General features: G+C 27.6%; 1 protein-coding gene across 1 annotated transcript; it reads left to right on the top strand.

Annotated features, from left to right (window-relative positions):
- The first annotated feature begins 8,004 nt into the window (after positions 1-8,004).
- On the top strand, positions 8,005-12,849 carry LOC135964307 (3'-5' ssDNA/RNA exonuclease TatD). Its single transcript, XM_065516509.1, has 5 exons — positions 8,005-8,865; positions 10,272-10,620; positions 10,690-10,801; positions 12,086-12,255; positions 12,324-12,849. The coding sequence occupies exons 1-5, from the start codon at positions 8,670-8,672 to the stop codon at positions 12,460-12,462; spliced, it is 966 nt and encodes a 321-aa protein (XP_065372581.1). The 5' UTR covers positions 8,005-8,669; the 3' UTR covers positions 12,463-12,849.
- The last annotated feature ends 1,750 nt before the right edge of the window (positions 12,850-14,599 follow it).

The raw sequence follows: 14,599 nt of genomic DNA, 5'->3' as shown, positions 1-14,599 counted from the left end.
AAAACAATTAACAAAAAAAAGAAAAAACCAAAAGCTTTTTATATATTTAAAAGAAAGTGTGTTTAGATCAATGATGTTCATTTCATTGTGCTTTCGCGCTGAGTAACAACACACATATTCTTATTCTCTTTAAAAGAGCGTAACAAATGTCTCATTTTTCTCAGAAATTCATTAAGCATTGTTGTTGGTTGGTTTTTGGACGAAGCATAGCAAACACACGCGTTTCAATTACAATTGAACACAAAACAACAAAGTCAGAAATAAATAAAAAATTTTAGAGAATTTCGGCCGTATAATGTGTATTCTTTTATTTCCTTAAAATTTAAATTACATTCATTTAGTAAATTGGTTATATCAGGCAAAAATTCTAAATCTAAACATTCTTAATTTTTTTCTTATTTTAAGTGTTTGGCATTATGTTTGCTGGGTAGCTCTCTCACCAATACATCTTCATTTTTATTTTTGAACATCACTGGTTTAGATCAAATAGAAATAAAACAAATTTGCAAAAGGTTTTAAAGGCGCCAGAGACCAAAAACTAATAATGAATAAAAAAGTAACAAAAAAAAACACAAATAGTAGAAAATATTTTAAACATTGTACTTAAAGAAAAGTACATAATAACTTATATACATATATATAGAAAATTTTGACATGGTTTTATAACTAGAGTAATGATGGGGTCCATGAAGGCGCTTACTGTCCAGATTATGTGGGGGTTTAAATTTTAATTAGGGAAGCAAGTAAGACAGAAATGTTTGTGCAATGAAAGAAATTGTTTATCTAACACCGTTTCTATTTAAAGTAAAAACTAAAACAAACAAATTAATAGAATTAAACATTAAAAAAAAGTACCTTTACTATAAAGACAAAACAAGTAACCAACAAAATTTAAGAAATATATAAACTTAATTACATATTAAAATAAAAGAAACCAAAACACATTTTTGTATTGTAATATTTCTAACAATTTATATACCATACAATTTGTATTGATTTTTTTTAATAACAAAGCAATAATTCTACTTATATACTTATATAAATGAAAATTATTACATATATAAACAACAAATTATTTATAATAAACAAATACATACATATATTATTATATGAAAAATATAACAAAACTGTAAGAAAAACAAACAAACAAATCCATGAAACTAAACATTTTATAAAATACAGCCTAAAATGAAAGCAAAACAAAAAATGCTAACAAACGTTTACCCCAGTTGACAATTATTATCTTAAAGTTTTATTTCTAATTCCCAAAATGATCGCTCGCCATTTCCTTTTCTTTATATTTCCGCTGAGTTTGACAAAGCATGAATGGGTTGGCCAGAACTTTTACAATAAGTATATGTACGTACAAACATAAACAACCCAGCAGTTCTAGGAGACTGTCCTAAACTACACCATTTGTCACTGAAATTGAGAAAATTCCAACTGAAATTGAGAATTTCCATTTGAAATTGAGAAAATTCCAAATCATAGAGAACATAGAGCGGAAACTAGAATAAAACTCAAACAAAAATATTACTCAAAATAATCACACATACGAGTGTTGTTTTTGTTATCACATAGTTTTTTCTACTAATACATTCCCACCACTTAGGTTTTTGACAACTGAGTTAGGTCTTTGACAGGAGAGTTTCCGCTCTATGTCTATTCTCTATATTCCAAATGAAATTGAGAAATTCAATTTTAAATTGAGAAAATTCCAAATGAAATTGGGAAAATTCCAATTGAAATTGAGAAAATTCGCTAGTTTTTTTTTACACGCATTTGAAGTTAGTGATTTTGGAACGCTGGCTAACAAGAAAAAATCATTAAAAATTTGATAAAACAATGCCTATTTATTTCTATTATCCCGGAAAGTTGTGGTATCTTACTATTTTTGGGGTCGGGGAATCCATTTTTGATATTTATTTTTACCTAAAACTCACGCTAGAGGGCGCTGCACAGTGGTGTAGAAAAAAAAGAGGGAAATAAATCTGTAACTTCTAAACGGTTGGTCCGATTTTAATGAAATTTGACGTGCGAAAAGAGGAAGTGTTGTCGAATTAAAGTTTTGACTTAGGTCCACCAAGGGCTCGGGCCGGTGTTCCCAAATTAGGACACCTCGGTATGCTAAATATTTAATACAATACTATTTCTTCGTTTGCTGTCTGATTTAAAAGAAAAATACATGTCTTATACTTTTTAAAAATATTTCGACCCACTGTTATCAAAAAACTGGAGTAGGGTGGGTAAAAATGTTGAAAATATAATTTTAAAATGCGAATATCTCCTAAGCTATAAGAGGTAATTGATAGCTAAGACAGCTAACTTTTGTGTAGATAAATTAATTAATTTGATATATTGAAAAAAGTACAATTATAAAAAAAGTTAAAATTTTCCATTTTCCTGAAGTTTGAAATTTCAAATTACTTAATTTTAGCTAAAATTATTGCGCAAAATATGTTTTAAATCTTTTTTCAAATCAAAATGTACCTGGATTTGCCCCAATATACAAAATTTACCCAATTTTACCCGTAACAATCGAATTTTTCCAATCGAAAAATTCCTTGTATATGAGGAGTCAGGAGGAGTCCAAATTTCAAGTCTCTACCTTTTGACATTTGGGCTGATGATGAATATGTCTGTCACTTAGTAAAGTATATCTTTTATATATCGTCCCCTTAATAAAACAATAGTGTATAATTTTTTTGCCATTTCGAAATAACTAAGTTTATAATTTTTGGGTTAGTAGACATCTAGAAGAAAAGTAATATTTCAATTGATCTTTTGACCCACTTTGTGGAAGTAGAAAAATATTGGAGTATATGCTTATACACTATTGTTTTATTGAGGGGACGATATGTATTTGTAGTTATTCTCATATAATTCTAAATTAGATATATTTGAATATGTGAAATTACGTCTGAAAAATTTTTTTTATCTCAATTTGAAATTCCTGCAACGACTGAATACCACAATTTTAAAATAATAAAACATGATTTATATTCCATTTATTTTATTTGCTAATTGCTATTATTCTCAAATTGAGAATTAACTGTCCTTCCTTTTAGCCGGCTATGTTCCTCAAATGTTTAATAAATCCTTCTCAAACATTAGACATTTGAGAATAGGTTTGATTTCAAATCATTTGATATCAAACCTGAATGTTTCCTGGCATGCGTCAATAGGACTTCCAATTACTGAATTACAATTGATCTTCAAAATATATACAAATTTCATCTCTCTTTTAAGTATTTGATACTACGATTTATGTACAGATTTTGCTACTTTATTTATATTATATGAAAACTAACCCCCTGTCTATACTTGACAAATTTTTATCATAACAATTTATGACTAACATTTTGTCATAACGAAACTAATAAAGAGACGTTTCTTATGATAAAAATCTATCAGGTATAGACAGGGGGGTAATGAAAGAATCAGCAAGAATATTAAATATTTATTTCTGTCAACTTTGGTAAATGTTATGAGAAATGCCAATAAACGTAGGGAAAGATTAGAAATAAAACAAAAAAAAGATTGAATTGAAACGTGGTTTTGGGAGTGACTAAAAAATTAAATACGAATACTATTTATTGACTGGTAAAGTACTTTTTATACGGTAATTCAAGGAAAGTGTTAAAGAGTTAAACTTAATTTTAAGCGTTTAAACTTAGATTAAGTACTGTATTAAATTACTTTACAGATTTAAGAAAATGGCAGGCGCGGATCCAGAGGGGGTGAAATAGGAAATTTCCCTCCCCAAAACCGAAAAGTTTTCATATAAAAAAGGAATAAAAAGAAAAATGTAGAACAAATTTTAATTCAGCCCCCACCCCCCCAATGGTTGACATGGATCCGCGCCTGGAAAATTGTGAATACATATTCTATTAATTTCAATAATAAACATTTCTAATTTGTCACAAAATTAAACACAGTACTTATTTTAAGCTCTTAAACTCGATTAATGTTTTAAAGAAGTGACAGTAATTTCCAACATTATTTTTTATACAAAATTAAATTTAAAAGTTATATGTATTAATCGAAAAAAACAGATACAGCATACATTCACAAAAATAAACATAAATACATACTAATATAACTAAAATAAAACATAAAAATATTCATCTTCAGGCAGACATTGCCTTCAAAAATTAAGCTAAGCACCAAGATATTTTAAATGAAATTAAATAAAACATGGTAGCCTACTTTTTGAGCACAGTGTAGGCTTGATAAAAAAAAATTGTATACCTATCACTTTAAACAATAATAATAATGATAACTAATCAAATAATAACAAAAGTAAACATTACATACATATTATTAAAATTAAATTTTAAAAAAAGCACAAAATAACATTAAACAAATACCATACGATAATGTAGTTTTATAATTATTTTTTAATATGAACATTTCTATAAAACAAAACAAAAATTAAAGAAAATATATATTTTGTTTACCACAAAGAAAAGGGCAAAATAAACCAAACAAATAATTATAAATTATTAGTTTACTTTAAACAAAAATAATTAAAATACAAAAAACTAAAAACCTAAATAATAATAAAGTTCTAAATAAACTCCACGAGTTAATATTAAACGAGCTTAAAGCTCTTTTTAAACAAAAGCTTAAACTATAAACAAATAAATTAAACTACAATGAAATGAAGCCCTCTTCAAACAAAAACAAACCAAACAAAAATATAAATATGTCAAACATAAAGTTATAGAAAAACAACATAAAATTGTTTTTAATTTTCACTAAACATATATTAAACATAGAGAATATATAAACATTTTAGTAAAAGAAACCAAAGAAAAATTTATAAAATATATATTAGATCGCTTCAAGGGAAAATTGTATGTGTCAAAAGATTTTAAAAGAAATTTAAAAAATTTACACTTTTTGACATTATTACGAGGTTTAATTTTATAATTAAATTAATAATAAAATACTCTTTTTGAAATTGACAAGTATTCCAATTTGTTTTAGTTTCCTACTCCTTTTTAAAGATTATCAGCCCAATTATGAAAAAAAATCCCTGGGAGTTTTTTTCCCTTTTCGTTTTTTTAACATAGAATTTGAATAGGAAAAATGAGAAAAGGGAAAAAAACTTCCGGGGATTTTTTTTTCATAATTGTGCTGTATATTTTTTAATTATTCTGAAACCATAACATTTGGATGTCCCTTGAGCCGATCTATCTAGTATACATGCATATAAAAAAATGAGTTAAATAAAATATACATAAATACATTAAACAAATTAAACCAAAAAAAAATATATATATATGAAAATTTTGAATAGTTATTTATATATATGAATATACGTACATATATGCAAATGCCCGTTAAGCCACTAATTAACAAAAAAAAACATAAATAAATTTTTAAAAATTTATTTCAAAAATAAATATTAAAAAAAAAACCGAAAACTGCTTCAAACCATACAATGCCACTAAATATAGAAAAAGCAACTTAAATTACTACAAAATAATACTATATTTAGCAAAAACAAAAATATAAACATACTATACATAAATACATATATTTATTGTTTTAATTAAAATAAAAATAAACTATAAATAAACAAAATTACCAGCAAACAAAGCATAATCATGAATGTTTTTTGAAAACGATACCAAAGAATAATGTAAACAAAAAAATACATGCAACCACAACAAACAAACCAAATACAATTTAAAATATAAAAACCAAAATAACTAACTAAACAATAAAATAACAACAAATTAAATCAATACCATAAAAAAAACAAAACAAATAATTGATTAATTATTGTTGAAAATAAAGAATAAACAAAACAACAAAATAAAACTTAACACTTGTGTTTTTCTTTTGCCTTTTGCGAAAATATGGCAATACAGGACGTATGAGTGATAAAACAATGTGACATTTATGATGTTGGACATACGTCACTTACATAAATAGGAGTAAATGTGTGTAAATTTTGTTAATGTTTTTATTTATATGTTTTTGCACTCCAAAAAACCAATTTCTTTGACAGTAATTAATAAGGCTATATTATTATTCTTTGGCGGTGTTAATGATCTTTAATTAAAATGCCAAAAGTGCACTTTATTTGAAATAATATTACATACATAATTAAATTGTGAAAATATAAAATAAACTAAAAAGTATTTATTATTATGGCATTGACTAATTTGACAATGTGTCTAAAATTAACATGGGTACCTGCAATGATGTCCCAACCTCACGGTGTTCTTGGATCGAGAACACGGGCTATATAATCCCGTAGGTATCCATCCGTAGTTAGCTAGTCAATTAGCAAGCACAGGACAATTACACTATACAACAAAATCATATTTTTTCCAAAATTACAAGGTCCGAGCAATAAATTTTGATAGAGGAGACAAAAAAAAAGACACGTGTATCGGCGTTTTGAAATTTTACATCTGAATTTCATTTGAGGGGGGGTTAAAGTTTCCCAACTCTGGCACATTCTTATTGTTCTATCAAAATTTATTGGTCGGACCTCGTAATTTTTTTTTTGGTGTTGTACAGTGCGATATATGATCTCTGACTTCAAAAGTCTAAAGGAGGGGGCAAATATGTATTTGTGAAAAAAACTTAACCGCAAAATAAAATATATTTTATTTTGCGTTTATTTATTTAAAAAATCCTTTTACTTTGGACAATTCAAAACAAATATTTAGTATTTTTTTATTTGATGTTGTTTGATCTTACGAAACATTTGTAAGAGTAAACAATGTCAAACAAATTTGTGCTAAAAAAAACTGGTTATGCTTTTTGAAGTAAATATTTGCCATTGTGACCGTACTTTAAGTTTGTGTTTCTGACGAAATAGAACTCGAAATAGAACGATCAGTATATCACGAATGCTCCTACGCCAATTTCAATTAGTGGTCCGAAATTTGATGTTCACTTGATCCCCGCTGTACTACATAAAGTCTCTAGTCAGCTGCGAAGTTAAAAGTATTAAATTCTTAGATGGAATTATATCCGTGCACCTCGGAGCCCCGGTTTCGCTGTATATTTTCCATTGGGACATAACATCAAGGTGAGGAGCTTCATCGAGATGTCCAAACATGAATCCCAAGGGGTATGGCTAATATGACTATTGGATTAGTTTTTACAAAAAATTATCTGGTCCTTTTTGTGACTCAGTATTTTGTTGGCTAGCCCCACACCATTGTATTGCCACCGCCAAACTTAACTGTATTATTTGTATAGCTGAGTTCCAGTCTATTTTCCTTCGGCCGTCTTACACTGCTTTTAAATTTTATTTGGATTCATCCGAAAAGAGAACAGTGTTCCGTTTCTGACTGTACCAGTTAAAATATTATTGTTTTTAGGACTTTTTGAGGGGCGATAGCAACAAATACCAGTTTAATTTATCTTGAGGCTAAAAGTTCGAGAACTAATTTCCAATTTTACATTATTGATAACCTCTCGGGAAGTCAGGTTTGGTAATTTCTTAAACTCCCTTTCTATTAAATTATCTTGTCTTTTTATACATCACTTTTTTCATTTGCTACCAAAAGTATATATGTTCTGGATCGTTATAGATAGCGGAGTCGATATATCCATGTCCGTCTGTCAACTTTCCCCAAATAACTTTCATACATCAACATTTCCGCTATAAAATCGAGAAAATCAGATCACAAATGGCTGAGATATAAGGAAAAAACAGCACAACCTCTACTTTTGACCTATTTTTATCTAAGTATTTGGGGTGCCCCCAAAAAAATCCGACATCGATTTTTTAAAACCACCCTAGTTTATACTTAAGAAATATATAGATCGTTATTTCAGATGTTATTAATGGTTATAGAAATAAAAAATACCTTAAAATAAGTTTGTAATAACTGAAACAAATATAATTACTGCAATCAAAGTACAAATATAGCTATCCGTTGTAATTGCTACTAAAGTACTATTTGGGAATTGCCCTGTAAAATTGTCCATTACATTTTAGTACGAAAATAAGCAACTCTGTTGTCTGTGATTGTCAGTTATCAACGCAGCCAGTCAGTCGAGTGTGTGTGTTTTCTTAATTTCCCTACAATAATAATTTTTTGGTTTAGAAATTCCAAGATATTTCAATAAATTAATATAATAAAATTCGAAATAAAAATTACTTTAGACATAATACTAAACAAATACATTGCTTAAGTAAACGTGCTAAAGAAAATCGCAAAACGAAGGTGCTTTTCCTTGTGACGACATTGACACATTATTAATCATCATCAGACGAAACATTGTTGGTGTTCCTAATTCAATTACATACAAAAACACACACTTATGTGGAGCAGCTAAAATACGAAAACGAAAACAAAATTATACAGAGGAAGATAACTAAAAAATAAAAGATATAGTAAAGAAAATATAAAGAAAAAGAGTGACCATACATAATATATAACAAAATAATAATTATTTCGTCATTGCTATTTTCGTCAATTGAATTCAAGAAAGAAATAATAACAAACACAACAATTCAAAACACATTGAGAGTTCAAAAGACTGAGCGAGAAGAGTGGTGGGATTTTGATTACGTGCCGCAGAAGAATAAATAACATTATATTATTCAACAAACATAATAATAAAAAAATAGTAATTTGCAATATTACATCAAAACACAACGTAGTAAAATTTTTACAAACTATTCAACCATGGCCCAGGCAACAGCAACAACAACTACCGCTGCGTCTGTTGAGGAGGTGTCATCATCACCATTGGCTGGTTTCGATATGGACGATATAAAACATTGTTTTGAAAATTTAATAGTTATTGATGCAGGCGCAAATCTTACCAACAAAAAATATAGTCGTGACCTGGACTCGGTCATACAAAGAGCTAAAGATGCCGGTAAGTAGACATATATGACAACATTCAACAGGAATTTTCCATTCAGAACTTGAAAGTAGAAACATATATGTATGTATTAAACATTAAAAAGATCAGTGTTGGTATGTAGTACGTGAATTTTTGTGGTACTATTTCTAACTATATAGTTTAAAAAAGGTTCCGACTTGCTACCACTTCAATTACATCTCAGTGCAACATCCACTTTGGGGGGAGGGTGAGATATTGCTAGTTAGGGCGTAATCACTAGGCCAGTATAGTAAAACCTTTTGTCAATAACTCCAAACTACTGAAAAATTAAGGAAAATATGTTTGATCTCATTTTCGAAGATGTTTCACAATCTTATTCAAACGAATCGGTTTTTTATTCATAACCCAAATATTTAAAGGGACCTGTGTCGTGGAATATACAAAAATAAAAAATCTATATAAGTCGTTACAATCAATATGTTGTTTTGTATATACCTACCTAGTACTTAAAAAAATAATTTTCTTAGCTTATTTAAGTTATTACAAAATATTTGTTAAAGAATTTGCTTTGTAATAGTAGAATTTGTCAATACCTATAACGAATTTTATAAATTGTTCCACTTGGATGAATTAAACGAGACAAGTCAAGTGTATCAAATTTGTTTTAAAGTAACGTACAATTCTTATTAAATATACAAATATTGTAAGCCATACAAAATATTTGTAATACATCAATATCTGAGCCTTCCTGAAGTAAATGTACAGTACTATGTATCTTGAATTGAAGGCCTTAGTGCAGTAATTCGATAAGTCACAAAATTAAAATCGAAATAGGATTATTGAAAATGTTTACTTTTAACACGTGTAATAATCATATTAGAAACTCTACCATCAGTTGCCCATTGATGGATATCTGAATGAAATATTTTTTGGGCCACCCTAAGCCCTTCAATTATACATGGGTATTATGAATTTAGAACTTATTGTGAATTTTGAAAAATATCCCTTTGCGAACAGTACTTTATTGAACTAAATAGTACCACTGCTTTCAATATCATTGAGAACATCTCCAATAAACATTGTTCATAAAAAGAAAAACATGAGCCGTGAAATGTCTTCATAAGTACAAATTTACATATGTATGAATGTATATTTTTTAGGGCGTCGTCTTGTGTGTGTGGGCGATGATGTGACCTCTTGTGTTTGTGTGTTTCTGTTTATATTCTTGATCTGTTCATCTGCTTTCCATTTCTTTGTTCATGTGTTGCTTGTATCATTTAACAGGCAATTGATAAAATTTATGATTTCTTTTTATTGTTTACATTTATTGTTATTTTCCTGTTGTATTTGTTTGTTTGTTAAATAGTTTCATATTTGTTTTAAATACTGTTACAAATTAGTTCTGTTTAATTTATGTTTACTTGTTTGTGTCTCCGCAGGTGTCCAAAAACTGATGGTACCCGGCACTTCAGTGAAATCAAGCAAGGAAGCCCTTCGTCTCTCCCGCATTTATCCCGATTTTATTTACTCGACTGCTGGCATTCATCCACACGATTCTAAATCAATCATCGAAGATCCTAGTAGTTGGTTTGAATTTCAAGAAATTGCCGCCTCCCAAGAGTGCGTAGCAATTGGCCCCTGTGGCTTAGATTATCAACGTGACTTTTCCGATCCGGAGTCTCAAAAGGAAATTTTTGAAAAACAACTACTATTGGCATGTAATTTGGGCAAATCGATTCTAATACACGAACGTTCAGCTCAACAAGATGTCCTCGATATACTAGACAAGTATGTAACATATTTTTGTAAATAAAAGCAAACGATTTTTAATTTTAAATATTTGTGGCCATTTTCTAGATTCGAGAATTTGCCTCCGGTGATTATTAGAAGTTTTATGGGCACTGCTGAAGAAGCCATCAAGTATTTGGACAGAAGGTTCTATATAAGTTTAACTGGTTATTTATGCAAGGTAAGTTATTAGTTGCCATTCATTTCCATTAAACTGGTTTTTATTTATTTGAAACAAAAAAGAACAAACAGTATTAGCAAAATTACTGGGATCTTACAAAAGTTGAACTCGGTTATGAAGAAATTCAACGGATCGGTTATGAAGAAATTCAACGGGTCGGAAATTCAAAATTTCCGACCCTATAAAGTATATATGTATATTCTGGATCCTTATAGAATCCATGTCCGACTGTCTGTTGAAATCAACTTTCCGAAGCCCCCAAATAACTTACATATACGATTCATACATCAATATCTCCGGCATTCTTCCGGCTCGTTTGCTATTTAAAATCGAGAAAATCGGTCCACAAATGGCTGAGATATAAGGAAAAATTCAGGACAACCTCGATTTTTTACCTATATCTGGATTACTAAGTCATTAATATAGACAATATGGGTATCTAATGATAGATATTTCAAAGACCTTTGCAAGGACCTACAATGGGTCAAAATCGGAAAAAATATTTTTTAATCCGATTTTTTTTTTCAAAACAAAAAAATTTAAATTTAAAACATTTAAAAAAATTAAAAAAACAACTTTGGATAAAAAATTAATTTTGTTCACCTAAAAATGTTTAAAGAAGAATTATTATGTGATTCCGCTTCTCAAAATACCCAACACAGAAAAAAATTGTACGTGAACGTTTTCCGACAAAAAATATATATCGTAATTTCCAATAATATCAAAATATTTGAAATCAAAGAATTGTTTTAGAAAATATTTACGATTTTAGCTTTTTGCAATTGTATTTTGTACATTTTTTTGTAAAAACTTTTCTAAAGACAGTTCTATATAAACATGGATTTCGTTATAGACATAGTTGTTGTTGTAACAGCTCTCTTCGTCGAAAGTTCTGGGGAAAAACTTCCGGTTGATATAGTTGTCGCTGAGTTGACAATCTACTTTTATTTGAAATTGTTTTTTTTTTCGAATTTTGTATTAATTTTTTTTATATTCTAAATTACCATTTTTGTATAAAGATCGAGATTTTAGTATAAAAAGTAAAATGTTTGAGTTTTTGTGAAGAATTTCTGTTTTTATATGAAAATTGTAAAAATTATTGAAAAATTTATAAAGCATTTTTGTGAAAATTTAGATTTTCATGTGAGAATAATGTTTGTATATCAAACACACTATTTTGACTCACTTTCATTCTAAATTTAAAATCATTTCATATTATTAAAAAAAAATTCTCTCTATATTACATTCTAAGCATTAAAACCAATAAAAATTAATGAATTCTAGGACAAATCAGATACAGGCGTACGCCGCTTGCTTGACAATGGAACCTTACCTTTAGATCGTTTATTGGTGGAAACCGATTCACCATTTATGTATCCCAATACAAGAGCTTCAAAGCTGCCGCAACACGTTAAGACTGGCATCACAGAACGTTCTCTATTGTACTTACACAGGTTAGCGATTTACTAGAAATTATCTTAATGAGAATCAACATAAAATAATTTCCTCTATCCTACTTTAGATATTGTACATTTCAACGCAATGAACCCTGCAGTTTACCCGCCATAGTGGAAATGATAGCTGCCTTTATGAAAAAGACTCCCGATGAAGTAGCTCTGGCTACTGCCTTTAATGCTTTAAAACTCTTTGGTCTTTCTTAAATTCGTTTTGGCAGCCTTGAAGTTCATGAAAGTGGTATAAAGTGAAGGTGATGCTAAGTTTTTTCTTTCTTTATAGTTTTTTTTATTAAATAAGTGCCAAAAACACACACACATACTACATAACGACAAAAACACTTTTACACTAATTAACACTATTCAATGTTTTTTGTTTTTAAATTTGCTTAGCAAAAAAACAAAACGCAATACGATTTAAAATCTTTAAACAAAAAAAAAACAAAAACAAATAAAAAAAAATCGAGACTAAACAAGTGCCTTAAAAACAGTGAAAATCAAACAAAATAATTTACAGCAACAACTACCACTTTAAAATAATGGAATTTTAAACTTAAAGTTTGAACTTCAAAGAAAACTAAACAAACAAACAAAAACGACGTCTTATTAAATGTGAACAAAGAAAGTTTTACCACAATAAGACGATAATTATTTAATATTTAAGTACAGAAACTGAAAAATAAAAACAAACAATAATTTTATCAATTAAAAGTAAACTTTTGAGAAGTGAGGAAATAACAAACAAAAGAATTTTTGCTTTTAATTGATAAACAAATGAAATTGTGGGTACATTTTCAAATGCATGAATGATTTCATTAATGCAAAAATGTTGTAGTCATGTTAACAAGCAATTGTAGAGCAGCTAATTTAAATACATTTTTGCCTGAAACAATGTTATAACAAAATGTAAACAATTTGTTTAAGAAATTTGATGATTTAGAAGTTTTTTTTTTGCAAGAAATGAAAAATAATGAAAGACATTTCAATGTGAGGCAACGAATCGAGAAATAGAAAACCTTAAGTTTACATTTAACATCAAACTTAATAATACTCAAATCTTGCAAACATTTGAGGTTAATAATAGAAATTTGTTCATGAAATAATGAATTTTATTATATAATGTGTCTCAAACATGTTTCTTCTAAATAATAATAATAAATTCATCAATAAAGATTTTCTTCACTAATTTGAGAAATGTGCCCACTTCAATAATTTCAATAAAAATAATCGAATTTCTTTTTTTTTATTATCTCTCTAAGTTATAAGTTAGTATAATTTAATTTAGTTATATAAAAACATGTTTTAAAAGATACACAATTCCATTGTAAATAAAGCTACAAAATGTGTATGCCTTTTAAAACCATGGAATTGTATATTTTTTTTAAACAAAACTACCGCTTACGAAAGCGTTTGCTTTATTTTATGCTAATTAGCATACATACAATAATATTATGTACTATCGTTTTGTCAAACAGTGCTGCAGCTTGTTTTAATATTTCTTTACTTTTTTTTTACTTTTTATAAATAACCGTAGTTATTTTAGGTTTTATTTATATTTTTTATATATTTATGATGCCAATTTCATTTATACACTATTATTTTTAGTATTCATGTAAATATTTAAAATCTTATTTTTTATTTCATTACATTACATTAGTCTTCTTATTTTTTTACCATTATTTTATTCATTTATTGTTATTGTGTTCTATTTTATATTAGTAAAGAGTTAAATAATTAAGAGCTTCTAAAACTACTAATACTAACCGTTATATTCTTTATATTAAAAAAAAAGAGAAACATTTCTAGTGCTATAAAACATACAACATATATTTTTTTATACATAAAAAAACTGAAACTAATCTTGAAGAGATATATATGCATACAACATTTAGTTTTGTAAGTTACTCATTGATATCATGCCGCATGATTGATATGCAAATTGTGATCATTACCTAAAAAAAAAATATGAAAAAATTTAAAAAAAAAATCAATTAATGCTATTTATTTTTCTTTTAAGACTTTCTTTTTTTACAAACATACTTATATTTTGTTTTAGTATACTCATCTCCTTTGCATACCCCCTCCTTCCCAAAACAAAAAAAAAATCAAAATAAACTATTACAGAAATTAATAAAGAAAGCGTAAATATTTTTTATATATGTATTTAAATCTTTGTTTGTTATATATTTTATATTTATTAAGCCTTATTACTCATTATATACATTATTATCAAACAGAATTATCTTGTCTATTTGAATTTAAGTCTTCTTGAATTGTGTTAAAACTATAATAAAAAAAACATAAATACATTTAAGGACTTTAATTTTGTTACTGTGAATGAAAC

The sequence above is a fragment of the Calliphora vicina genome, chromosome 1 (genome assembly GCF_958450345.1).
Source record: "Calliphora vicina chromosome 1, idCalVici1.1, whole genome shotgun sequence".
Lineage (NCBI taxonomy): Eukaryota > Metazoa > Arthropoda > Insecta > Diptera > Calliphoridae > Calliphora > Calliphora vicina.
This window is presented reverse-complemented; position numbering and strand designations above follow the sequence as displayed.